Here is a 24,656-nt window from a genome sequence, read left to right as displayed (position 1 = left end):
ATGTGGATCAGAGTACCTCTATCTTTGCCGCAGCACCAACACGGTCGGGAAACATTAGGGAAGAACTTGTGTAACATAACCAGACACCTGTACCACCTTGTCAAAAGCTTATACTGACTCAAGTATTTCTAAGCTAGTAGAGCATGCAGAAGCAAATTGACAAGCTTCCTCCCAGTTTACATGTATACCAAGATGTACAAGGTCACCGTCCTATGCATCACAAAGAGAGGGGTAAATCCTCATGAAGCCATGCAACAGGATTTGATAGATACCAGAAATTACATGGGTAGGATCTGTGGGGTGAGAACACATTCTCAAACAGTGTAAAGACCCCATTGAGTCGAGAAATCCCCCTGAGAGGAGGCGAAGTGGCATACCTGAAAGTAAAACCAGTAATAAAACCAGGTATACCAGCATATGTACAGAGTTCTGTAAAGGACCTAAACACCCCATTAGTGACCCGATGGCCCACCGTGGTAATACCTGCCTCCCTCCATAAGAATGCTGTTCAGCCTGATGTTCCAGGAGGGAAGAGAGGATTATCAAGAATGGGCGTGAATGGAGATATTTCCGAGGAGATTCCCGGAGAGCCAAGGGATGAGCCAAGCCTACAACATTAGAACACCACGGTGTTAGGATCTGCAGTTTCCAGCCTCAGGCACGGCATTAATTACTGCCTGTCTGTGTGCAGTATCAGGTGCACACTGACTGATTTTCCTGTCTGAACACAGCCCAGGTGCTCAATAATCTGTCATTATGGAGACTTGCTCTGGTTGGGCCTTGTTTCTGTTAAACTCCAGCCAGCCCTTCACTCCTTGACCGGTGATAAGAAGTTTTTTCGTACTTCCGGGTTTCCAGTCTCCTGCTTGTCAGTCTAGCTGTGTTTTGTGTTTGCCGTTTATTCCATCCGTGCGGCTCCACCTACATCTCATCCACGCGTGCTGCTTGTACCATCTGGGCAGCACGGAGCACTTCGTACCCCAGAAGCGTCTGTCACCATTCGGCGCCAGTGTCATCCCGGCGGCACTGGTATCAGCTCTGTGTTCCAGGTGCGCAACTTAGCACACCATCGCCAGTGTCATCCATGTGGAACTGGTAGCTACTCTGTGTTCCAGGTGCGCAATCTAGCACATCCTCGCCAGTGTCATTCCAGCGACACTGGTAGCAACTCTGTGTTCCAGGTGCGCAAATCAGCACACTGTCGCCAGTGTCATCCCGGCGGCACTGGTAGCAACTCTGCATTACAGGTGCGCTATTAAGCACACCGTCGCCAGTATCATCTCAGCGATACTGGCAGCAGCCCCACGTTCTTGTTGCATGCCTCACCTGAGTCTTATAAGCCCAAAGGCTGCAACGGTCCCGGGGCCCCAGGTCACCATGAGCCCTCAAGGCTACTGCAACAGCCCAAAGGCTGCTTTACACCAATAGTTCCTTAGCCACGACTATAAAGACCACAATGAGCCCCCCAAAGCTGCTCCAACAGCCCAAAGGCAGATTCACATCAGCAGTCCCTTGGCCACGACTATAAAGGCCACAACCAGCCCTCAAGGCTGCTCCTAGAGGCCACACGCTGCATCTCACCTCCAGGCCTCTGGCCATAACGAGCCAAAGCTCACCAGTTCTCAAGGCTGCCTCCACAGCCCAAAGGCTGCATCTCACCTCCAGGCCTCTGGCCACAATGAGCCAAAGCACGCCAGCCCCCAAGGCTGCCCCCAAAGCCCAAAAAACTGTACCACCTCCGTAAGCCTCGTGGCCACAATTAGTCCATGCAAAATCCACCCTCAAGACTGGCACTATATCTGACCAGACTACCATCCGTTTCTAACACATGGCAGGTTATACAGACAAAGAATCCTATAGGAGGATTCCAATCCCACCCACTGATTCCGTCCCGGGCCCCTGGACCAATCTAATATCCTGTGTGCAACCGAGGCCTGATAATAGGCCAAAATGATGGGTAATTGCTGGCCACCCTGAGTTTTTCATCTGAAGAGATTAAGATGCTTAAATCTTGGTTTCCCATCCACCCCAAACAAAGTTATGGATAACCTTGTGTGCCTCCGATAAGAAGTGGGGTGGAAGTTTCAGGGGCACTGCTTGGAAGAGGTATAGAAGCCTGGGGAGTATGTTCATTTTAACTATATTTATTCACCCCAACCAAGAAAACCTCTGTGAGCCACTGTGTCATCTCTGGTCGTATTTTATTTACTTTCTGGATGCCATACAAACAAACGGGAAGGATACAAACGGGAAGGATGTAATCAGCGCAGAAACATTCTCCACTGTGGCGGTAACACTCAATGCCATGGATTTCATATAATTGATTTTAAAATTAGAACACCGACCAAAGCAAGTAAATTCCTCCATGAGATTGGGCAGAGATGTCACCGACATGGTAATGACCGCCAACAGGTCATCAGCAAAAGAGCCAAGCGGTGATCCATAGCACCAGCTCTCAACCCAGTGATCTTTGGGTTGCTTCTAATCGCTCTCGCCAAGGCCTCCATACACAATACATAAACCAATGGCGAATTACATTTCTGCTCTTCATAGATTATTGATAGATAGTATCTTTACTACTTATCCCAAGTTTACCAACGCTTGGAATACTGACCTGAACATTTCCCTAACTGCACCATCTGATCAGAGTAGGCTGCTAGGCCGTTTAGGTTGTTAGGGCATTTAGTTTCTGAAGTGTTTAGTTCTAAAGTGTATTGAGCATTTAAAATTAATCAGCGTTATACTGGCGTTAAACCGAAGGAAAACATAATGCAAGCCAACACTTTTTCAGATGGACTACACTCAAGCAACACAGTGAGTCAACAAAAATAACACCAGCAGTCTGCATAACCTGCACACTTTACACTGATCAGCCTGGCTTGGACACTGCAAAACTTTTCTCTTCAGCAGCAGCTACTTGCATTTGAAATTTCAGTTTCTGAGAAACATCTGAATGCACATCCCAAACAATGTCAATTTACTTTTTATACACTAGATTACCCTGTCTGAATTTACTTCCTGCCAGTTTCATATTTTCTATTCTTCATTTGACTTTTATTCCTTCAACACTATTTACCTACTCTTTTTCCATTACGTCACCTATGTATTATACTGCCTAATTGTCTGCCTCCCCTCTAAATACCTGCATTCTCTGCTGTGCTTTCTTGCCCTCCTCCTAATTGCTCACTTGCCATCCTTTGCTCTCGCCTTCCTAGCTCCACCCTGAGTCAGCCACCATGCCTCCTCGCCCCTGCCCCATATCAACCATCTCCACCGACTCACACCTTCCCCTTAGATCTAGCCTACCTCCCCTCACCTACAACCCAGCCAATCTCTACCACATATCCCCCGTGCCCTCCCTCCCTCTCATTCTCCTGTGCCCTCTGGAATACCAGATCCATCTGCAATAAACTGCCTGCTATCCACGACCTCTTTATTTCCCACTCTCTAAATCTTCTCGCCATCACCGAAACCTGGCTCTCCTCCTCTGACACCGCTTCCCCTGCTTCCCTCTCCTATGGGGGCCTCTCCTTCACCCACTCTGTCAGACCTGACAACCGCCAAGGAGGCGGAGTAGGCATCCTCTTGTCCCCCAACTGCACCTTTCGCATTATCCCACCTTAGTCCTCCCTTTCTTTCTCCACCCTTGAGGTCCACTCTATCCGTCTCTTCTACCCCATTCATCTACGTGTTGCAGTTATCTACCGTCCCCCAGGCTCCCCCACCCAATTACTCGACAACTTTGCTGCCTGGCTTCCCCACTTCCTCTCTGCTAACCTCCCCTCTATAATCCTTGGTGACTTTAACATCCCTATTGACATTACGAATCCTGCATCCACCAATCTTCTTGCTCTTTCCTCCTCACTTGGTCTTTCTCAATGAACCTTCGCCGCTACCCACTGTCTCGGCCACTCCCTTGACCTTGTCTTCACCAATCTGTGTGCTCTCTCTGACTTCTCCAACCCTCCCTTCCCCCTCTCTGACCACCATCTACTCTCCTTCACTCTCTCAACTCCTCCCCTCACCCAAAGCCACCATCACCAGGCGCAATCTTGAGACTCTTGTCCCTGCTGTCCTGTCTTCCTCACTTGACACTCTCCCCTATCAACCATGGCCTGCCCCAACCAGACGGCCTTCTTCCACAACATCACCCTAACTTGTGCACTTGCCCCCATCTCCTCTGTCCCCCTCCGTCAGTCCAAACCCCAACCCTGGCACTCCAAACTGATCCGGTTTCTCAAAAAATCCTCACGCACTGCCGAGCGCCTCTGGAGGAAATGTTGCTTTCTGGTGGACTTCCTTCACTTCAAGTTTGTTCTCTCTTCGTACAGTTCGGCCCTCTCCCTCGCCAAGCAATCCTTGCAGTCGCTCATCTTCTCTCAGTCCTCCAATCCCCACTGCCTCTTTGGTACTTTTAACACTCCCTCCCCACCTGCTCCCACCTTGCTCATCTTTTCAACTTATCTCTCTCCACCAGCATCTTTCCGTCATCATTCAAACATACTCTTGTCACACCTATTTTAAAAACTCGACCCGTCCTCACAAACCAACTGCTGCCCCAATTCTCTTTGCCCTTTTGCCTCCAAACTATTTGAGCGGCTTGTCTACAGCCACCTCACCAGCTATCTCTCTGACAACTCCATCTTTGATCCTGTCCAATCTGGCTTTCACCCACATCACTCCACTGAAAACTGCCCTGGCCAAAGTCACCAATGCAGCTGGAATCCAGGGGAGAGATGCTCCAATAGAGATATATTGCCTTATAAGGGAATGAATGACAACCCATGATTAGAGGAACAATTTGAGTTTATCTATTGGAATCTGATTAACTACTGTAGATGAATTGAACATTGTTTTATATATAGAACCATTGATATTGGAGGATCAATATAGGACACATGATAGAATAATTTAGAACCCAGTCACCACATGGTTATTCTCAATTGAAACCACATATAGAACCCTGTATGTGAGATCATTTATTAGCATATAGGACCAACAAAGAAAGGGTCTATATAATAACCAATACATTGAAGACAATACACATTTAAGATTTTTCATATTTATGTGATTTTAATGAGATTTCGTCTGCTTGGAAAAAAACGTTTCTTTTTATTTGATATATAATAAAAGTTATATTTTATATTCTATGGGCGAATTGCCTTTATTCTTGTTTCCCAGATCAAGATTGAACTAGAGATTAAATTGACTAACAATATAATATATGATTCTGTCAGTTCCCCGAGATAGGAACACATTTTCTTTTGCTTCTTTCAAGTCATTTCGGTTCCTGGATGCACCCCCTCCACAATAACTTAGAGACAGAAATTAAGTGAGAGGGAGGAATCATATTAATAATCATAAACACAAGTCTGTGCAGATATATTTATTTTGTTCTATTTTTTTTTGTTCTGTTCCAAAGTCACCAATGACTTGCTTGTAGCTAAATCCAGGGGCCACTTTTCTCTGCTTATCCTCTTGGACCCCTCTGCAGCATTCGACACCGTAGATCAGTGGTGTCAAACTCGGGCCCTCAAGCTGCAGTGGAACTACACATCACAGCATGCAATGCCACAGTTTTGCTATTAGGGCATGCTAAAACTGTGACAGGGAATGCTGGGATATGTAGTCCCACAAAAGCTGAAGGGCCCAAGTTTGACACCACTGCCGTAGATCATCCTCTCCTCATCACCCTTCAGACCTTCGGCATCTCTAACACTGTCCATGCCTGGTTCACCTCTTACCTCACCAACCACTCCTTTTCTGTGTCTGCCTCTGGTTCCACCTCCCCCCGTTGGTGTCCCACAGGGTTCTGTGCTATGCCCCCTGCTCTCCTCCCTGTACACTTCTACTCTAGGAGAACTCATCAGCTCCTTCAGCATCCAATACCACCTCTATGCCGATGACACGCAACTATACCTCTCCTCTTCTGAACTCCCCTCCTGTTATCTCTCAGGTATCCAGCTGCCTCTCCGCCATCTCTTCCTGGATGTCCAAGCGCTTTCTGGAGCTCAACATGGTTAAAACCGAACTCATAATTCCCCCCCCTAATAGAGTCTGCACTCCAACCAATCTCGCTATCACTGTTGACAACACCATCATCTCCCCAGTCACCCAACTTCGCTGCTTGGGAGTCACCCTTTACTCCACCCTCTCCTTCACCCCCCACATTCAATCTCTGGCTCAATCCTGTCGGTTCCAGCTATACAACATTGCTCGCATTAGGCCTTTCCTCTCCCTGAATGCTACCAAACTGATTATTCATTCACTAATCATTCCTTGGCCTGACTACTGCAACCTTCTCCTCAGTGGCCTCCCATGTTGCCATCTTGCACCCCTCCAATCTGTTCTCAATGCTGCAGCTAGACTTATCTTCCTCTCCCGCTGCTCTCCTCTGCCAAAACCTGCACTGGCTCCCATTCCCCTACAGAATCCTCTTCAAACTCCTCACCTCCACATACAAGGCCCTTTCTAACTCCACTGCTCCCTACATCTCTAACCTCATCTCCTTACATACTCCCTCCCGCCCACTCCGGTCTGCCAATGACTGTTACCTCTCCTCCACCCTGGTTACTTCATCTCATGCTCGTATCCAAGATTTTGCCTGTGCAGCCCCCCTTCACTGGAATGAGCTCCCTCGCTCGATCAGGCTCTCCCCGACCTTGCAGAGCTTCATCGTGCACTGAAAACCCACCTGTTCATCAAAGCATACCCTTCCACCACATAACTGTGTCACTAGGTCGCTCTCCCTCCTGCCTCAGCCGTCTCGAACTTGCCTACTTCCTGATCTCAGGTCCCCATCTACACGCTCATGCCTCATGTCATCTGTCTGTTTCCCCTCTTACCTAGATTGTAAGCTCCTAGGAGCAGGGTCCTCCTCCCTACTGTCTCACAGCCCTCTTCTCAAGCACTTCACCTTCCCAGCTGTACTGTGTATGGAGAATTGTGTTGCTAATTGTTACATGTGCTCTGTATATATTTTGGTTACTGTATTGTAAAGTAAGTTTCTGTGCACCCTGTACTGTATGTATGGCGCTACGGACCACTTGTGGCGCCGTTTAAATAAAATGTAATAATAATAATAATAACTTGACTATCAATGGTCTCAGACCTTTCAATTTTTACATGTTTCCTCTCAGAGTGTTTCGATTCTTGAGACGCACTATAAGGTTATTACAAGCTGGTATAGGTGCCCTAGTGTTTTGAGTCAAATGTTTCCTGGCCTTCCCAATATTTGCTGGAGATGTCATGGAAACCCAGGCTCTACTTCACATATTTGATTGCTCTGCCCTTCTTTGACTTCCTTCTGGATCCAAGTTATTCAAATTGCTACAGATATTGTAGGAGAAGGTGTCCCTGAGGGCCCAGAATTTTGGATTCTGAATGTCATCTCTTGGCCCATCTCTAGATACAAAAAGACCCTCTTGCGCCATATAAACAGTGCAGCTAAGGCAGTTATACCAATTAAATGGCGACAAACGTCTCCCTCTACTATCAAAGAATGGTTCACCCGTCTAGACATATACATTACTATAGAAGAGATTACGATGTCTGCAAGGGATCGTCTTCTCTACATTTACCACAACATGGTTCTATTGGCTAATTTAAGGAATCTGATAAATATAAGACCCTAATGACCTGAACTGATTTAGTGTTGCCCCTTATTGATTAATTTGTGATTGGTATAGTTTGTAGGAGACCAAGGAGGCCCTATTCACCCCCCCCTTATTTTTCCCCTCTCCGTTTGTTTTTGTAACGGTTTGTCATTCCTTAAAACTATTGCTGCATCTGTATATTATGGTGTGTTGTTGATTTTATATTTTTATTCTATGTTTAAACTATTTTTTTCATCTCTTAATAAAAGAATATATAAAAAAAAACAGTGATGAGAGAGGGCATCCCTGGTGTGTACCATTAGATATTTTAAGTCTGTCGGATAATATCCTGTTCACTCGGGAGAGAGCATTTTATTGATAGCACTGTTTATCTGCCCCGCAGGCAGGATTGCTTCAGCCCGCACAACAGGTGGGAAGTTGTGTTTTTGTACTGAGAGAACTAATCACTTTCCAAGTCCAACTTTGAGACTGTACTCTGCTCGCTCCTAGTTCACCTTTCTGTATACCTCCCAGCTCTCCTGCTGTGTGCGATGGAGGAACCTGTCGGATAGAGGGCACAGTGCTCTGCGTAAAATGCTCTTTTCTGTGTCAATGGAATCCTAGGGAGGCCACGATTTGTTTGCTTATCCCATAGTTCCCTTGCCAGAAAATACAAAATAGAACATCATAGGAACTAAAGACAGGTCCTCTTTAAATAAAAAAAAAAAGCATATAAAAATATCCTTACTTGTGCGCTTGCTTTTCCCTGGTGACATGTGCTGGATAGACTGTCTGTTTCTTAGCAGAGTCTTGTGCGGCGGAGGTCTGCAATTAAAATTGAAGAGACAAGATTACTATAAGCTCCGTAGAGGCCTGACATGCAAAGCTCAGTTCACGTTTTTTGTGGCAGTAAATATTAAGAAATATTATTTATCTAAATGTCATAATTTTAATTCCAGCTTTCTGTGAGGATTCTGTTGGAAAAAATGACATATTATGATTTTTGCTCTTTATTGCAGCCTATAGGCGAGTTAAGCCTCTGATGATTCAGGATCAAAAGGATGAAGTAGGATTCTAGCCTTGATGCTCGTGTATTAGGGAGCAAAGCAGGGGGAAATAGAAACAGAAGGATGAAAAATATAATACAAGGATATGGAGTCAGTGGCGTCACTAGGCAGGTGCGGGGGGGTGCGGCCCGCACCGGGTGTCACCCTTCAAAGGGGTGACACCAAGAAGAGCAGCACTCACACCCTCGGGCCGTACCCTTCTCAGACACATCCCCACCGCACACCTCTTCCCCCTTACCACCGCACTTGGTCCCCGCTGACTCCATGAGCTGGATGCCGCTGATGCTTCACGTCGCCGCCAGGGCTCAGCTAATTCTGTCATCGCGGCCGGCATTCCAGAGACACACACAGGCACAGAGAATTTCTGTGCTTGTGTGTGGTGCTGGACGCCGGCCGCGATGATGTCATCGCGCGCTGCACGCTGGCTCCGCTTGTGCTTCTGGGAGCCTGAGGGAGAAGAAGAAGGAGCCGGAGGGACTACGACTGTGAGCGCTGCCAGAGAGGACCATTTATTTAGCAAGTGTGCACCCCACCACCCAGACACCCCGAGTGCAGGCCAGGTCAAGAAGAGAGGGTAAGTAATGCACAGTGCACAGGGAAGGGGGCACAGCATAAGGGGCATTACTGGCCACTGAATAAGGGGCATTACTGGGGCCACTGAATAAGGGGTATTACTGGGGCCACTGCATAAGGGGCATTACTGGGAGCACTGCATAAGGGACTTTACTGGGTGCACTGCTTAAGGGGTGCTACTGTGGGTACTGTAAGGGGCACTACTGGGGGTACACCATAAGGGGTTCTAATTCAGGAGCATTGCATATTGGGCACAACTACAGGGGATATTGCATAAAAGGGCACTACTACAAGGGGAACTGCATAATGGGCACTACTACTGGGGGCATTGCATAAGGGGACAACTACAGGGGGCACTACTACAGTCATCAGTGTATAAGGGGCACTACTGCGGGCATTGTGCATAAGGGGCACTACTACAGTCATTGTATGAGGGGCACTACTGTGGGCATTGTGTATACGGGGCACTATTACAGTGGGCATTGCATAAGGGGCACTACTACAGTCGTAATTGTATAAGGGGCACTACTGTGGGCATTGTGTATCTTGTTTGGATCGGCACTCACTCTAAGCAGCGTTCAGCAGCTCTGGTGCCCTCCACATAAATACAGTCCACAAGCAGCTACAAAAGACGGCGGCACTCAGAGGCTTCCACAAATATTTATGTATTCAAATAAGCATGTTAGACACCAACGTTTCAGGACCACAATGTCCCTTTGTCAAGGTAACACTTGGTGGTCCCGAAACGTTGGTGTCCAACATGCTTATTTGAATACATCAATTTATGTGGAGTGCCACCGCCTTTTGTAGCTGCATATATATATATATATGTTACAAAACAAAAACAAAAGGTGGAGAAAGAGCACCTCCTCGAGCAATATTATTACGTATCGGTAACCTTCACCAGATGTGGTCACCCTCTGTGTGAATGGAGGTGTACCTTATTAAGTGGAATACACCACTTATAGATCAGTATGAACAACCAATGGAGTCCCCAAGTTATAGATTCTGGAAACCACTCGATATCTCATCTTCCATAGATGTTACATTACTGTGACCCTTGTATCCAGCCCATCTGTGTCACCCCTGGATGCCACGGTCACCGTAATCTAACATCTATGGAAAGTGAGAGGGGGGGTGACACCATGAGCCACCACACCGGGTGACACCAACCCTAGTGACGCCTCTGTATGGAGTTAAAAAAAATATGAGAACTAGATGACATCATTTATTAACAGTTTCGTATATAGCGCTACATATTCCGTTGCGCTTTTCAATTGGAAAATATGAGATATGGTAAGAACTTACCCTTGTTAACTCTATTTCTACGAAGTCCATAGGGTTCCACAGGATACCTTGGGGTATAGGTGTGACGTCAGTCGCAGGGCACCAAAGAGTTAAGCTTTCAGCCTCCCAGGATGCACTAGGTCCCCCTCCTATACCCCGCCCCCGGGCCAAGGCACCTCAGTTAGTTACCAAGCCATAGGCCGGAGGAGGAGAAGGAAGAGAGAGAACAAAGATCTGGACACATACAAGAATCACATTCTCACCAGAGGGAGACGGAAAACCGGTGACCAGAGCAAAGCCCATCTGCAGCACAGGTGCGACAGGGCGGGAGTCCTGTGGAACCCTATGGACTTCGTAGAAATAGAGATAACAAGGGTAAGTTCTTACCATATCTCATATTTTCTACTTCAGGGTCCATAGGGTATCCACAGGATACCTTGGGGATGTCCCAAAGCAGTATCCTTTAAGGGTGGGGACGCTCCTGTGCAGAAAGGAGAATCCGCCGCCCGAAGGAAGCATCCTGAGAGGCGAAGGTGTCAAACCTGTAATACCTCACGAAGGTATGGACAGAAGACCACGTAGCAGCCTTGCAGATCTGAACTGCCGAGGCACCACGTCGAGCTGCCCACGAAGGACCCACAGACCTAGTGGAATGAGCCTTCAGAGAAGGAGGGACCGGTAGGCCTTCATGAAGATAAGCTTCAGAAATAGCCATACGGATCCAGGCTGCCAAAGTTTGCTTTGAAGCAGGCCAACCCTTTTTACAGAAGCCATAGAGGACAACAAAGCGTCCGACTTCCTAAACAAAGAAGTGCGGTCAACATAAGTCCTTAAGGCCCGCACAACATCCAAAGAGGCCTCACCCACGGAAAGACCCGGTGATTTAAAGGCCGGAACAACTATTTCCTCGTTAACATGAAACTGGGAAACAACTTTGGGAAGAAACTCGGGCCGAGTGCGGAGCACTGCCCTGTTCCCATGAAAAACCAAGAAAGGGGGTCTACAAGAAAGAGCCCCTAACTCAGAAACTCGTCTGGCTGAAGCAACGGCCAGAAGGAAAACAGTCTTAGCTGTTAGCCATTTAATATCCACTGAGCCCAGTGGTTCAAACGGCGGTCCTTGGAGAGCCCTCAGGACCACAGCCAAATCCCAAGGCGCCACAGGTGGAACAAAGGGCGGCTGAATACGGAGAACACCTTGCATAAAGGTGCGCACATCCGGGATTGTAGCAATCCTACGGTGAAACCAGACAGATAGGGCCGAAACCTGTACCTTCAAAGAAGCAAGGCGAAGCCCATGATCTAGTCCCACTTGCAGGAAGGCGAGAATCCGAGACAGACGAAACTCCCGCGGTGCATAACCTCTCGGTCGACACCACTGGAAGAACGTATGCCACACGCGATGGTATATCCTCGCGGAAGACGGTTTCCGAGCTCGTAACATGGTACGCACCACAGAGCTGGAAAACCCCCAGGACCTCAGCATGGCCGTCTCAACAGCCACGCCGCCAAAGACAGCCGAGTCAGGTCCGGGTGAAGACAAGGACCCTGAGACAGAAGGTCCGGTCGTAGCGGCAACAGCAGAGGACTGTCCACGGACAGACCCTGAAGGTCTGAGAACCAGTGCCGTCTGGGCCACGCGGGAGCTATCAACAGGAGCGTCCCTCCTTCCTGTTTGAATTTCCGGATTACCCGTGGAAGAAGGGAGACCGGAGGGAACAGGTATGCGAACCTGAACGTCCACCGGACGGACAGAGCATCCACCAGAGACGCCCCTTCGTCTCTTGTGCGAGACCCGTACACCGGCAACTTGTTGTTGTGCCGGGACGCCATGAGGTCGATTTCTGGAAGACCCCACCTGTCCACCAGTAGTTGAAAAACGTCCGGGTGCAGGGACCATTCCCCTGGATGAACGTCCTGGCGACTTAGAAAGTCTGCCTCCCAATTTAGCACTCCCGGGATGAAGACCGCTGATATGGCCGGAAGATTGCGCTCCGCCCAAACCAGGATCCGAGAGACCTCTACGAGAGCCGCCCGACTGCGAGTTCCTCCTTGCCTGTTTATGTAGGCCACGGTGGTAGCATTGTCCGACTGGACCTGCACCGGGTGACCCTGGAGAAACCGCTGTGCCTGCAGGAGAGCATTGAAGACCGCACGGAGTTCCAAGATATTTATTGGAAGCTCCGCTTCTGTCGGCGTCCACCTGCCCTGGAACAAGTGTGGACCCGAAACTGCTCCCCAGCCCCGAAGACTGGCGTCCGTTGTCAACAGGACCCAATTTGGAACCCAGAACGGACGTCCCTTGTTGAGGTGGGTCGTCTTTAACCACCACGCAAGGGACAGGCGAACCTCCGGGGTGAGCACAATCGTCTGGAACTTCAGAGACTGAGGCAGCCCATTCCACTTGGACAGGATCAGGTGCTGCAGAGGTCTGGAGTGAAACTGGGCGTATTCCACCATGTCGAACACCGACACCATGGAGCCCAGTAACCTCATCACAGAGTGTAAGGACACCCGGCGGCTGTGCAGACAACTGCGCACCCTTGACTGTAAAGCAGAGATCTTGTCCTCCGTCACGAAGATCCTTTGCTGTCCCGAGTCCAATAAGGCTCCAAGATGCAGAATCCTCCGAGACGGGATTAGAGTGGACTTCTGCCAGTTGATTAGCCAGCCGTGCCGTTGCAGCAGTGCAATGGTCAGGTCCAAGTGGTGTAACAGGAGCTCTGGAGATCCTGCCACCAATAACAGGTCGTCCAAGTACGGCAACATGCGGACTCCTTGCAGCCGCAGAGAAGCCGCCATGACCGCCATAGCGTCCTGTATGTCCAATGACACCATGTAGTCCCCAGGTTCCAGCGCCAGAATGATGGACCGTAGGGTCTCCATCCGAAACTTCGGGACCCGCAAAGACTTGTTGAGTGCTTTGAGGTTGAGAATCGGACGATATGACCCATTGGGTTTCTGTACCAAAAATAGATTTGAATAGAAACCCTGGCCCCTCTGGGAGAATGGAACAGGCACTATAACTCCAGCCTGGAGCATAGTGTGCAATACCTTCCGCAGCTCCGTAGCCTTGTTCCGGTCTGATGGTAGACCCGTGGTGAAGAATCGAGCCGGGGGTCTGTGCCGGAAGGAGAGGGCGTACCCGTGAGAGACCACCTCCAGAACCCAAGTGTCTGTCGTAGTGAACGACCAACACCGGGAGAACTGCAGCAGGCGGCCTCCCACCCTGGGATCCCCCAAGGGGAGACCCGGACCGTCAGGCCGCAGGCTTGTCATCTGGCTTGGGGGCCAGACGTCTGGTACTTCATGCTTGTTTCCGGGGCTTGACCGATTTCTTAGGGCCAGCCTGTCGAGGAAACGACTGTGGTTTGGGCCTGCCCTGGGCCCTAGATGACCGAAAGGACGATGGTCCAGAACCAGAAGGAGCAGCGGCCGACGGGAGACAAGCAGATTTGGCTGCCGCCAGCGTGGCCACAATCTTATCCAGATCCGGACCGAAGAGAACTTCTCCGGTAAACGGCAACGCTTCCAGACCTTTCTTGGATCTGCGTCCGCCTTCCAGGATCGCAGCCACAAGGTGCGACGAGCAGCTACCGCTGCTGAAGAAATTCTAGACACCAGAGTACTAATGTCTAGAGCCGCCTCGTTGATGTAGGTGGCCGAATCACGGAGATTGCCAATCAACTCCGCCTGTTCGGCCGGACAGTCGGATTCAAAAGAAGCCTCTAATGAATCCGCCCAGCGCTCCATCGCTCTGGCAACCCAGCAAATGGCCATAGCCGGCCGTGCTGCCCCCCCTGCAAGGGAATAAGCGGACTTCAGGCAGATTTCTACCTTGCGGTCCGTAGCATCCTTAAGGGAGGACATGGATGGCATCGGCAATGTGGCACTACGGACAAGACGGGTCACGTGAGAATCCACCTGTGGAGGGGATTCACACTTAGCAAAATAATTATCCGCGAACGGATAAGCCACCGCCAGGCGTCTCTGCGGCTGGTATCTTTTGCCAGGTTGTTTCCACGCCTCCTCTAAATGGTCCACCAACTGACCCGAAAGAGGAAAGACTGTGGCATCGCCCTTCACATCTTTGAAAAAGGCATACTTAGATTTAGCCGCTGGGGGAACTTCGTCCTCAATCACCAAGGCTGTGCGGACCGCCCGAATAAGTCCAGGAATATATACTTTGGACTTAGCATCAGCGTCCTTAGTATGGAGAGGTTCCTGATCGTAAGGATCCAGAATCTCCCCATCATCAGACGTCCCTTCGTCATCCTCATAAGGAGCGGACAGAGACGCCACCGGCCTTTTATGAGGCCGCATCACAGACTCCCCTTGCAACACATCCGACAAGTGCTGTACAGAACTCGTCAGGGAGTTAACCCACGCTGGCTCCTGAGAACCCGGGAGCGGGGAAATAGGGAGACTGTGGGGTACCACCAATTGTCGTGGGAACCCCTGCATGGGTGACGACACCACAGACTGCTGGGACAAACCCATCGGAGTAAACGCGGGCTGCGGAGCTAACTGGCCCACTAAAGCTGTTAACGCCTGAGCGAAACAAGCCCAGGGCGGCTCCTGTACCGGTGCTGTAACCGTAATAGGCCGCGCCATGGACAAACACTGCCGGCAAAGGCCCTCCGCGCTACCCTCCCCCTCCGCTAACGGTACTTTGCACGTGGTACACTGTAGCCGGAGGGGAAAATCACTTTCAGACATGATGGCACCACGTATGTGACCTCTCTCACCAATTAAGTATTAAATAGGCGAGAGACCACCCTGCAGCACCGCACCGCAAGGGCTTTAGCAGAAAGAACAGGGACAGTAATAAAGCTGACAGTTTAGAGAAGAAAAGTTACAGGCAGCGCTAGCACAGTCACATACAATGCAGAGAAATAACAATTCCTGCACTAACAGCGCTGATCACTCAACTACACAGACACAGGGCCTGGTAGGACACAGCGCTGCATACACAGACCTGAGCCACAGCGGAGGAGAGGTATGCGGGGGGACCCAGACCACGATGCTTCCTTCCAGACTTCCAGCAGCGTTCACCATGCGTTGCAGAGAAGATGGCCGCCGAGGAGCAGAGAGAAGCTGGCCTGGGGGAGGAGCGCTGACACAGGACCAGTCAGCACAGTGCAGAGAGGGCTGTGTGCAGCGGGGGAGGCGCCGGCTGTGAGACAGGGAAGGCGCACTCCCCTGGCATGCATTTAACCCCTGGGACGCCGCAGCGCTACCGCTCTGCTGCGGTCCGCTGTCCCAGGGGGTAGTGGAAGCGCAGGTTGGTCGCCTGGCTCCACGCTGCAGCCAGTCCCCAGGGAGCCCCCTGCCTGGGGACTTAGGACCATGTGATCAGCGGGGACCCACCGCGGGACCCAGCTGCTTACCTCTGTCCCCCTTGAATCCGGCCATGGTCCGGAGCATCTGGGGTCACCGCTAGCTGTGACCCCAGACGCCCACCAGCATCCCCGGATCAGTACCGGCGTTCTGGTACCGGCGGGGTGTAGGGAAGACAGCATGGACGTCAGGACTGACTGTCCATGCTGTTCATCCAGATGTGCAGCCACAGCTGCATGAAGAAAAAGCTTCAGGGGCTCTTCTAGCCCCCACTCCAACAGGTGCACCCGACTCCGGCCGGGCACCAAACTAAACTGAGGTGCCTTGGCCCGGGGGCGGGGTATAGGAGGGGGACCTAGTGCATCCCTGGGAGGCTGAAAGCTTAACTCTTTCTTGCCCTGCGACTGACGTCACACCTATACCCCAAGGTATCCTGTGGATACCCTATGGACCCTGAAGTAGAAACATTAATAGAACAAAACTGGGTAATAACATACTGTACAGACAGAGATAAGAGGACTCTGCTTGCAAGCTTACAATCTATAGGCATCAAAACTTTGAAAAAAAAGACATACAGGAACATATGAAATGTTACTTTGTTTATGCGATTACTAGTTTATCGTTGTCTATACACAATTCTGCTCTATGTAGCAGAACCAGAGGCTGCTTCTAAAATGATGATGTGGTACTATAACTAAAATATTAATTTTCCCAAGGGTCAGTGTTGAGGTTTTCCTCCAGTGCAGTGAAATCAGGGATATAGGGATAACATACATATGTCAACGGGTTGGGTACGGAATGCCGGCGCTCGGGATCTTGTTGGTCAGAATCCCGATGACGGCATCCCGACAGGATTAGGATACCAACACGTGTCGGTCAGTATCCTAACCCTCCCCCTCTCCCTACCACTACCAGCTGCCTAAACCTAACCTCCCCCCCGCACCATAGACCTAACCCTCCGGCCCTAGTGCCTAACCCTCCCCCTATTGCCTAACCATCACCCCTAACCCACCCCTTAAACCCAGTATTTACCGTCGGGATGCTGGCGGTGTCGTGCTGTCGTCGCTGGGATTCTGGCTATCGGTATTGTAACTGCATCCCACGGCAATCACTGGTTAAAATTGTATTTTGTGTACATATATAATATTTAAAATAGTGTGTGTCAATAATTAAAGCAATGGTGGGCATCAATCCATTTTCAAAAGGGCCTCCCAAGTAGCCATTCATCCCAAAAAGTGGGGGGAGCACAGACACATTTGCCTTTGCTGAAATCAGATCATTGACCTGAAACTGTATACCATGGCTGTGTAGTATAAAGCAACACAGATTGTAGCCCTGAAACACACATGATGCCAATATTCACACAAATGGTTGGAATTTTACAACTGCGCATGGGTCCAAGTTGCACAACGCCTGCATCCCACAGTGTGCATGAGCAGAGACACAGTAGCAATTGCGACGCAGTCTCGGAAATGTATTGGGCATTCCTGGGCGGTGTCCTATGGGCATGGTAGTGCCACTGGCATCTCACACAAATGGTTGCAAACTCAGACGTTTAAGCATTTACATTGGATGCCATACTCTTAGCGGAGATTCTGCACAAAGCATGGGGCGGCGCGTTTTGTTGATGATTAGCGTTCCCGCTAGGCTGTTTTGGCGGGGCGCGGCGCCCTGCCCTCCTTCTGGAGGGCAAAAAGCACCCTGCCCTCCAGGAGGAAGGCAAAAAGCGCCCTGCCCTCACAGCCTGCGGGTGCCGTCTTCACCCGCGGGAAACAGTGTCCCGCGGGTGGAAAAATGTGCGGTGACCTGGTCACCGCCGGAGAATAGACGCCGGGCGCATGCGCCCGGCATCTATTCTCCCTTTGTGCAGCGCTTGTGGGCTGCCCGGCGTGTCCGTAAGTGCCGGGCACGCCCCCAAGTATGACGAAGAGGGGACGCGTCTTATAGACAAGCCCCTTTTCATGACCACGCCCCCTTTTCGGACGCGCGCGCGCACATGGTTTCCCTCTCTAGCTCCGGCGCCCTGCCTGCCGCCGGAGCTAGAGTGAACACTAGATGATGCATACAAAAACACGCCAAGCAGTATTGTAGCAGCTACAGACACACCAAGCAGTATTGTAGCATGTACAGACACACCGAGCAGGATTGTAGCATGTAAAGACACACCAAGCGGTATTGTAGGATGTAAAGACACACCAAGCGTTATTGTAGGATGTAAAGACACACCAAGCAGGATTGTAGCATGTAAAGACACACCAAGCAGGATTGTAGCATGTAAAGACACACCAAGCAGGATTGTAGGATGTAAAGACACACCAAGCAGGATTGTAGTATGTAAAGACACACCAAGCGTTATTGTAGGATGTAAAGACACACCAAGCGGGATTGTAGCATGTAAAAACACACCAAGCAGGATTGTAGCATGTAAAAACACGCCAAGCAGGATTGTAGCATGTAAAAACACACCAAGCGGTATTGTAGGATGTAAAGACACACCAAGCGTTATTGTAGGATGTAAAGACACACCAAGCAGGATTGTAGCATGTACAGACACACTAAAAGGATTGTATCATGTAAAGACACACCAAGCGTTATTGTAGGATGTAAAGACACACCAAGCAGGATTGTAGCATGTACAGACACACTAACAGGATTGTAGCATGTAAAGACACACCAAGCAGGATTGTAGTATGTAAAGACACACCAAGCATTATTGTAGGATGTAAAGACACACTAAGCAGGATTGTAGCATGTAAAGACACATCAAGCAGGATTGCAGCATGTACAGACACACCAAGCAGGATTGTAGCATGTAAAGACACACCAAGCAGGATTGTAGCATGTAAAGACAAGGCAAGTGGGATTGTAGAATGTACAGGCACACCAAGCAGGATTGTAGCATGTACAGGCACACCAAGCAGTATTGTTTAATATAAAGACACACCAAGCAAGACTGTAGCATGTAAAGACATACCAAGCAGGACTGTAGCAGCTACAGACACACCAAGCAGGATTGTAGCATGTAGAGACACACTAACAGGATTGTAGCAAGTAAAGACACACCAAGCAGGATTGTAGTATGTAAAGACACACCAAGCATTATTGTAGGATGTAAAGACACACTAAGCAGGATTGTAGCATGTACAGACACACTAACAGGATTGTAGCATGTAAAGACACACCAAGCAGGATTGTAGTATGTAAAGACACACCAAGCATTATTGTAGGATGTAAAGACACACTAAGCAGGATTGTAGCATGTAAAGACACATCAAGCAGGATTGCAGCATGTACAGACACACCAACAGGATTGTAGCATGTAAAGACACACCAAGCGGTATTGTAGCATGTAAAGACACACCAAGCAGGATTGTAGCATGTAAAGACACACCAAGCAGGATTGTAGGATGTAAAGACACACCAAGCAGGATTGTAGCATGTAAAGACACACCAAGCAGGATTGTAGCATGTACAGGCACACCAAGCAGGATTGTAGCATGTACAGGCACACCAAGCAGGATTGTTTAATATAAAGACAAACCAAGCAGGATTGTAGCATGTAAAGACATACCAAGCAGGACTGTAGCAGCTACAGACACACCAAGCAGGATTGTAGCATGTAGAGACACACCAAGCATGATTTTAGCATGTAAAGATACACTAAGCAGGATTGTAGCATGTAAAGACACACTAAGCAGGATTGTAGCATGTAAAGACACACTAAGCAGGATTGTAGCATGTACAGACACACCAACAGAATTGTAGCATGTAAAGACACAGTAAGCGGTATTGTAGCATGTAAAGACACACCAAGCAGGATTGTAGCATGTAAAGACACACCAAGCAGGATTGTAGTATGTAAAGACACACCAAGCAGGATTGTAGGATGTAAAGACACAGTAAGCGGTATTGTAGGATATAAAGACACACCAAGCAGGATTGTAGGATGTAAAGACACACCAAGCGTTATTGTAGGATATAAAGATACACTAAGCAGGATTGTAGCATGTAAAGACACATCAAGCAGGATTGTAGCATGTAAAAACACACCAGGCAGGATTGTAGCATGTAAAGACACACCAAGCGGTATTGTAGGATGTAAAGACACACCAAGCAGGATTGTAGGATTTAAAGACACACCAAGCGTTATTGTAGGATGTAAAGAAACACCAAGCAGTATTATAGCATGTAAAAACACACCAAGCAGGATTGTAGCATGTAAAAACACGCCAAGCAGGATTGTAGCATGTAAAAACACACCAAGCGGTATTGTAGGATGTAAAGACACACTAAGCAGGATTGTAGCATGTAAAGACACACCAAGTGTTATTGTAGGATGTAAAGACACACCAAGAGTTATTGTAGGATGTAAAGACACACCAAGCAGGATTGTAGCATGTACAGACACACTAAAAGGATTGTAGCATGTAAAGACACACCAAGCGTTATTGTAGGATGTAAAGACACACCAAGCAGGATTGTAGCATGTACAGACACACTAACAGGATTGTAGCATGTACAGACACACTAACAGGATTGTAGCATGTAAAGACACACCAAGCAGGATTGTAGTATGTAAAGACACACCAAACATTATTGTAGGATGTAAAGACACACTAAGCAGGATTGTAGCATGTAAAGACACATCAAGCAGGATTGCAGCATGTACAGACACACCAAGCAGGATTGTAGCATTTAAAGACACACCGAGCAGGATTGTAGCATGTAAAGACAAAGCAAGTGGGATTGTAGCATATAAAGACACACCAAGCAGGATTGTAGGATGTAAAGACACACCAAGCAGGATTGTAGCATGTAAAGACACACCAAGCAGGATTGTAGCATGTACAGGCACGCCAAGCAGGATTGTAGCATGTACAGGCACACCAAGCAGTATTGTTTAATATAAAGACACACCAAGCAAGATTGTAGCATGTAAAGACATACCAAGCAGGACTGTAGCAGCTACAGACACACCAAGCAGGATTGTAGCATGTAGAGACACACTAACAGGATTGTAGCATGTAAAGACACACCAAGCAGGATTGTAGTATGTAAAGACACACCAAGCATTATTGTAGGATGTAAAGACACACTAAGCAGGATTGTAGCATGTACAGACACACTAACAGGATTGTAGCATGTAAAGACACACCAAGCAGGATTGTAGTATGTAAAGACACACCAAGCATTATTGTAGGATGTAAAGACACACTAAGCAGGATTGTAGCATGTAAAGACACATCAAGCAGGATTGCAGCATGTACAGACACACCAAGCAGGATTGTAGCATGTAAAGACACACAGAGCAGGATTGTAGCATGTAAAGACAAAGCAAGTGGGATTGTAGCATATAAAGACACACCAAGCAGGATTGTAGGATGTAAAGACACACCAAGCAGGATTGTAGCATGTAAAGACACACCAAGCAGGATTGTAGCATGTACAGGCACACCAAGCAGGATTGTAGCATGTACAGGCACACCAAGCAGGATTGTTTAATATAAAGACACACCAAGCAGGATTGTAGCATGTAAAGACATACCAAGCAGGACTGTAGCAGCTACAGACACACCAAGCAGGATTGTAGCATGTAGAGACACACCAAGCATGATTGTAGCATGTAAAGACACACTAAGCAGGATTGTAGCATGTAAAGACACACTAAGCAGGATTGTAGCATGTAAAGACACACTAAGCAGGATTGTAGCATGTACAGACCCACCAACAGAATTGTAGCATGTAAAGACACAGTAAGCGGTATTGTAGCATGTAAAGACACACCAAGCAGGATTGTAGCATGTAAAGACACACCAAGCATGATTGTAGTATGTAAAGACACACCAAGCAGGATTGTAGGATGTAAAGACACAGTAAGCGGTATTGTAGGATGTAAAGACACACCAAGCAGGATTGTAGGATGTAAAGACACACCAAGCGTTATTGTAGGATGTAAAGATACACTAAGCAGGATTGTAGCATGTAAAGACACATCAAGCAGGATTGTAGCATGTAAAAACACACCAAGCGGTATTGTAGGATGTAAAGACACAGTAAGCGGTATTGTAGGATGTAAAGACACAACAAGCATTATTGTAGGATGTAAAGACACACCAAGCAGGATTGTAGGATTTAAAGACACACCAAGCGTTATTGTAGGATGTAAAGATACACTAAGCAGGATTGTAGCATGTAAAGACACATCAAGCAGGATTGTAGCATGTAGAGACAAACTAAGCAGGATTGTAGAATGTAAAGACACACCAAGCAGTATTGTAGCATGTAGAGACACACTAAGCAGGTTTGTAGCATGTAAAGACACACCAAGCAGGATTGTAGCATGTAAAAACACACCAAGCAGGATTGTAGCATGTAAAGACAAACCATGTACAGGCACACCAAGCAGGATTGTAGCATGTAAAGACACACCAAGCAGGATTGTAGTATGTAAAGACACACCAAGCAGGATTGTAGCATATAAAGACACATGAAGCAGGACTGTAGCAGCTACAGACACACCAAGCAGGATTGTAGCATGTAGAGACACACCAAGCATGATTGTAGCATGTAAAGACACACTAAGCAGGATTGTAGCATGTACAGACACACCAGCAGGATTGTAGCATGTACAGACACACCAAGCGGTATTGTAGGATGTAAAGACACACTAAGCAGGATTGTAGCATGTAAAGACACACCAAGCAGGATTGTAGCATGTACAGACACACCAACAGGATTGTAGCATGTAAAGACACACCAAGCGGTATTGTAGCATGTAAAGACACACCAAGCAGGATTGTAGCATGTAAAGACACACCAAGCAGGATTGTAGGATGTAAAGACACACCAAGCTTTATTGTAGGATGTAAAGACACACCAAGCAGGATTGTAGCATGTAAAGACACACCAAGCAGGATTGTAGGATGTAAAGACACACCAAGCGTTATTGTAGCATGTAAAGACACACCAAGCGGTATTGTAGCATGTAAAGACACACCAATCAGGATTGTAGCATATAAAGACACAACAAGAATTATTGTAGGATGTAAAGACACACCAAGCAGCATTGTAGCATGTAAAGACACACCAAGCAGGATTGTAGGATGTAGAGACACACCAAGCGTTATTGTAGCATGTAAAGACACACCAAGCGGTATTGTAGGATGTAAAGACACACCAAGCGTTATTGTAGGATGTAAAGATACACAAAGCAGGATTGTAGCATGTAAAGACACATCAAGCAGGATTGTAGCATGTAGAGACAAACCAAGCAGGATTGTAGCATGTAAAGACACACCAAGCAGTATTGTAGTATGAAGAGACACACTAAGCAGGTTTGTAGCATGTAAAGACACACCAAGCAGGATTGTAGCATGCAAAAACACACCAAGCAGGATTGTAGCATGCAAAAACACACCAAGCAGGATTGTAGCATGTAAAGACAAACCAAGCAGGATTGTAGCATGTAAAGACAAACCAAGCAGGATTGTAGCATGTAAAGACAAACCAAGCAGGATTGTAGCATGTACAGATACACCAAGCAGGATTGTAGCATGTAAAGACACACCAAGCAGTATTTTGTAGCATATAAAGACACACCAAGCAGGATTGTAGCATGTACAGGCACACCAAGCAGTATTGTAGCATATAAAGACACACCAAGCAGGATTGTAGCATGTACAGGCACACCAAGCAGTATTTTGTAGCATATAAAGACACACCAAGCAGGACTGTAGCAGCTACAGACACACCAAGCAGGATTGTAGTATGTAAAGACACACTAAGCAGGATTGTAGCATGTAAAGACAAAGCAAGTGCGATTGTAGCATACAAAGACACACCAAGCGGGATTGCAGCATGTAAAGACACACCAAGCCAGATTGTAGCATGTAAAGACACACCAAGCAGGATTGTAGCATGTAAAAACACACCAAGCAGGATTGTAGCATGTAAAGACAAACCATGTACAGACACACCAAGCGTTATTGTAGGATGTAAAGATACACAAAGCAGGATTGTAGCATGTAAAGACACATCAAGCAGGATTGTAGCATGTAGAGACAAACCAAGCAGGATTGTAGCATGTAAAGACACACCAAGCAGTATTGTAGTATGAAGAGACACACTAAGCAGGTTTGTAGCATGTAAAGACACACCAAGCAGGATTGTAGCATGCAAAAACACACCAAGCAGGATTGTAGCATGTAAAGACAAACCAAGCAGGATTGTAGCATGTAAAGACAAACCAAGCAGGATTGTAGCATGTAAAGACAAACCAAGCAGGATTGTAGCATGTACAGATACACCAAGCAGGATTGTAGCATGTAAAGACACACCAAGCAGTATTTTGTAGCATATAAAGACACACCAAGCAGGATTGTAGCATGTACAGGCACACCAAGCAGTATTGTAGCATATAAAGACACACCAAGCAGGATTGTAGCATGTACAGGCACACCAAGCAGTATTTTGTAGCATATAAAGACACACCAAGCAGGACTGTAGCAGCTACAGACACACCAAGCAGGATTGTAGTATGTAAAGACACACTAAGCAGGATTGTAGCATGTAAAGACAAAGCAAGTGCGATTGTAGTATACAAAGACACACCAAGTGGGATTGCAGCATGTAAAGACACACCAAGCCAGATTGTAGCATGTAAAGACACACCAAGCAGGATTGTAGCATGTAAAAACACACCAAGCAGGATTGTAGCATGTAAAGACAAACCATGTACAGGCACACCAAGCAGGATTGTAGCATGTAAAGACACACCAAGCAGGATTGTAGTATGT

At 47.8% G+C, this 24,656-nt stretch overlaps 1 protein-coding gene across 1 annotated transcript in view; it reads right to left on the bottom strand.

Moving 5' to 3' along the window:
• CCDC169 (coiled-coil domain containing 169) overlaps window positions 1-24,656 on the bottom strand; it is a 78,687-nt gene that overhangs the window by 4,645 nt on the left and 49,386 nt on the right. Inside the window, exon 7 of the mRNA XM_088460146.1 lies at window positions 8,344-8,420. Within this exon, the coding sequence (XP_088316272.1) occupies window positions 8,344-8,420 (77 nt within the window). The remainder of the gene's footprint in view (window positions 1-8,343; window positions 8,421-24,656) is intronic.

Source organism: Taudactylus pleione, unplaced genomic scaffold (assembly GCF_031769625.1).
Source record: "Taudactylus pleione unplaced genomic scaffold, aTauple2 ptg000043l, whole genome shotgun sequence".
NCBI classification, from domain to species: domain Eukaryota; kingdom Metazoa; phylum Chordata; class Amphibia; order Anura; family Myobatrachidae; genus Taudactylus; species Taudactylus pleione.
Note: the sequence above shows the minus strand (reverse complement) of the source record. Positions and strands in the feature narration are given on the sequence as shown.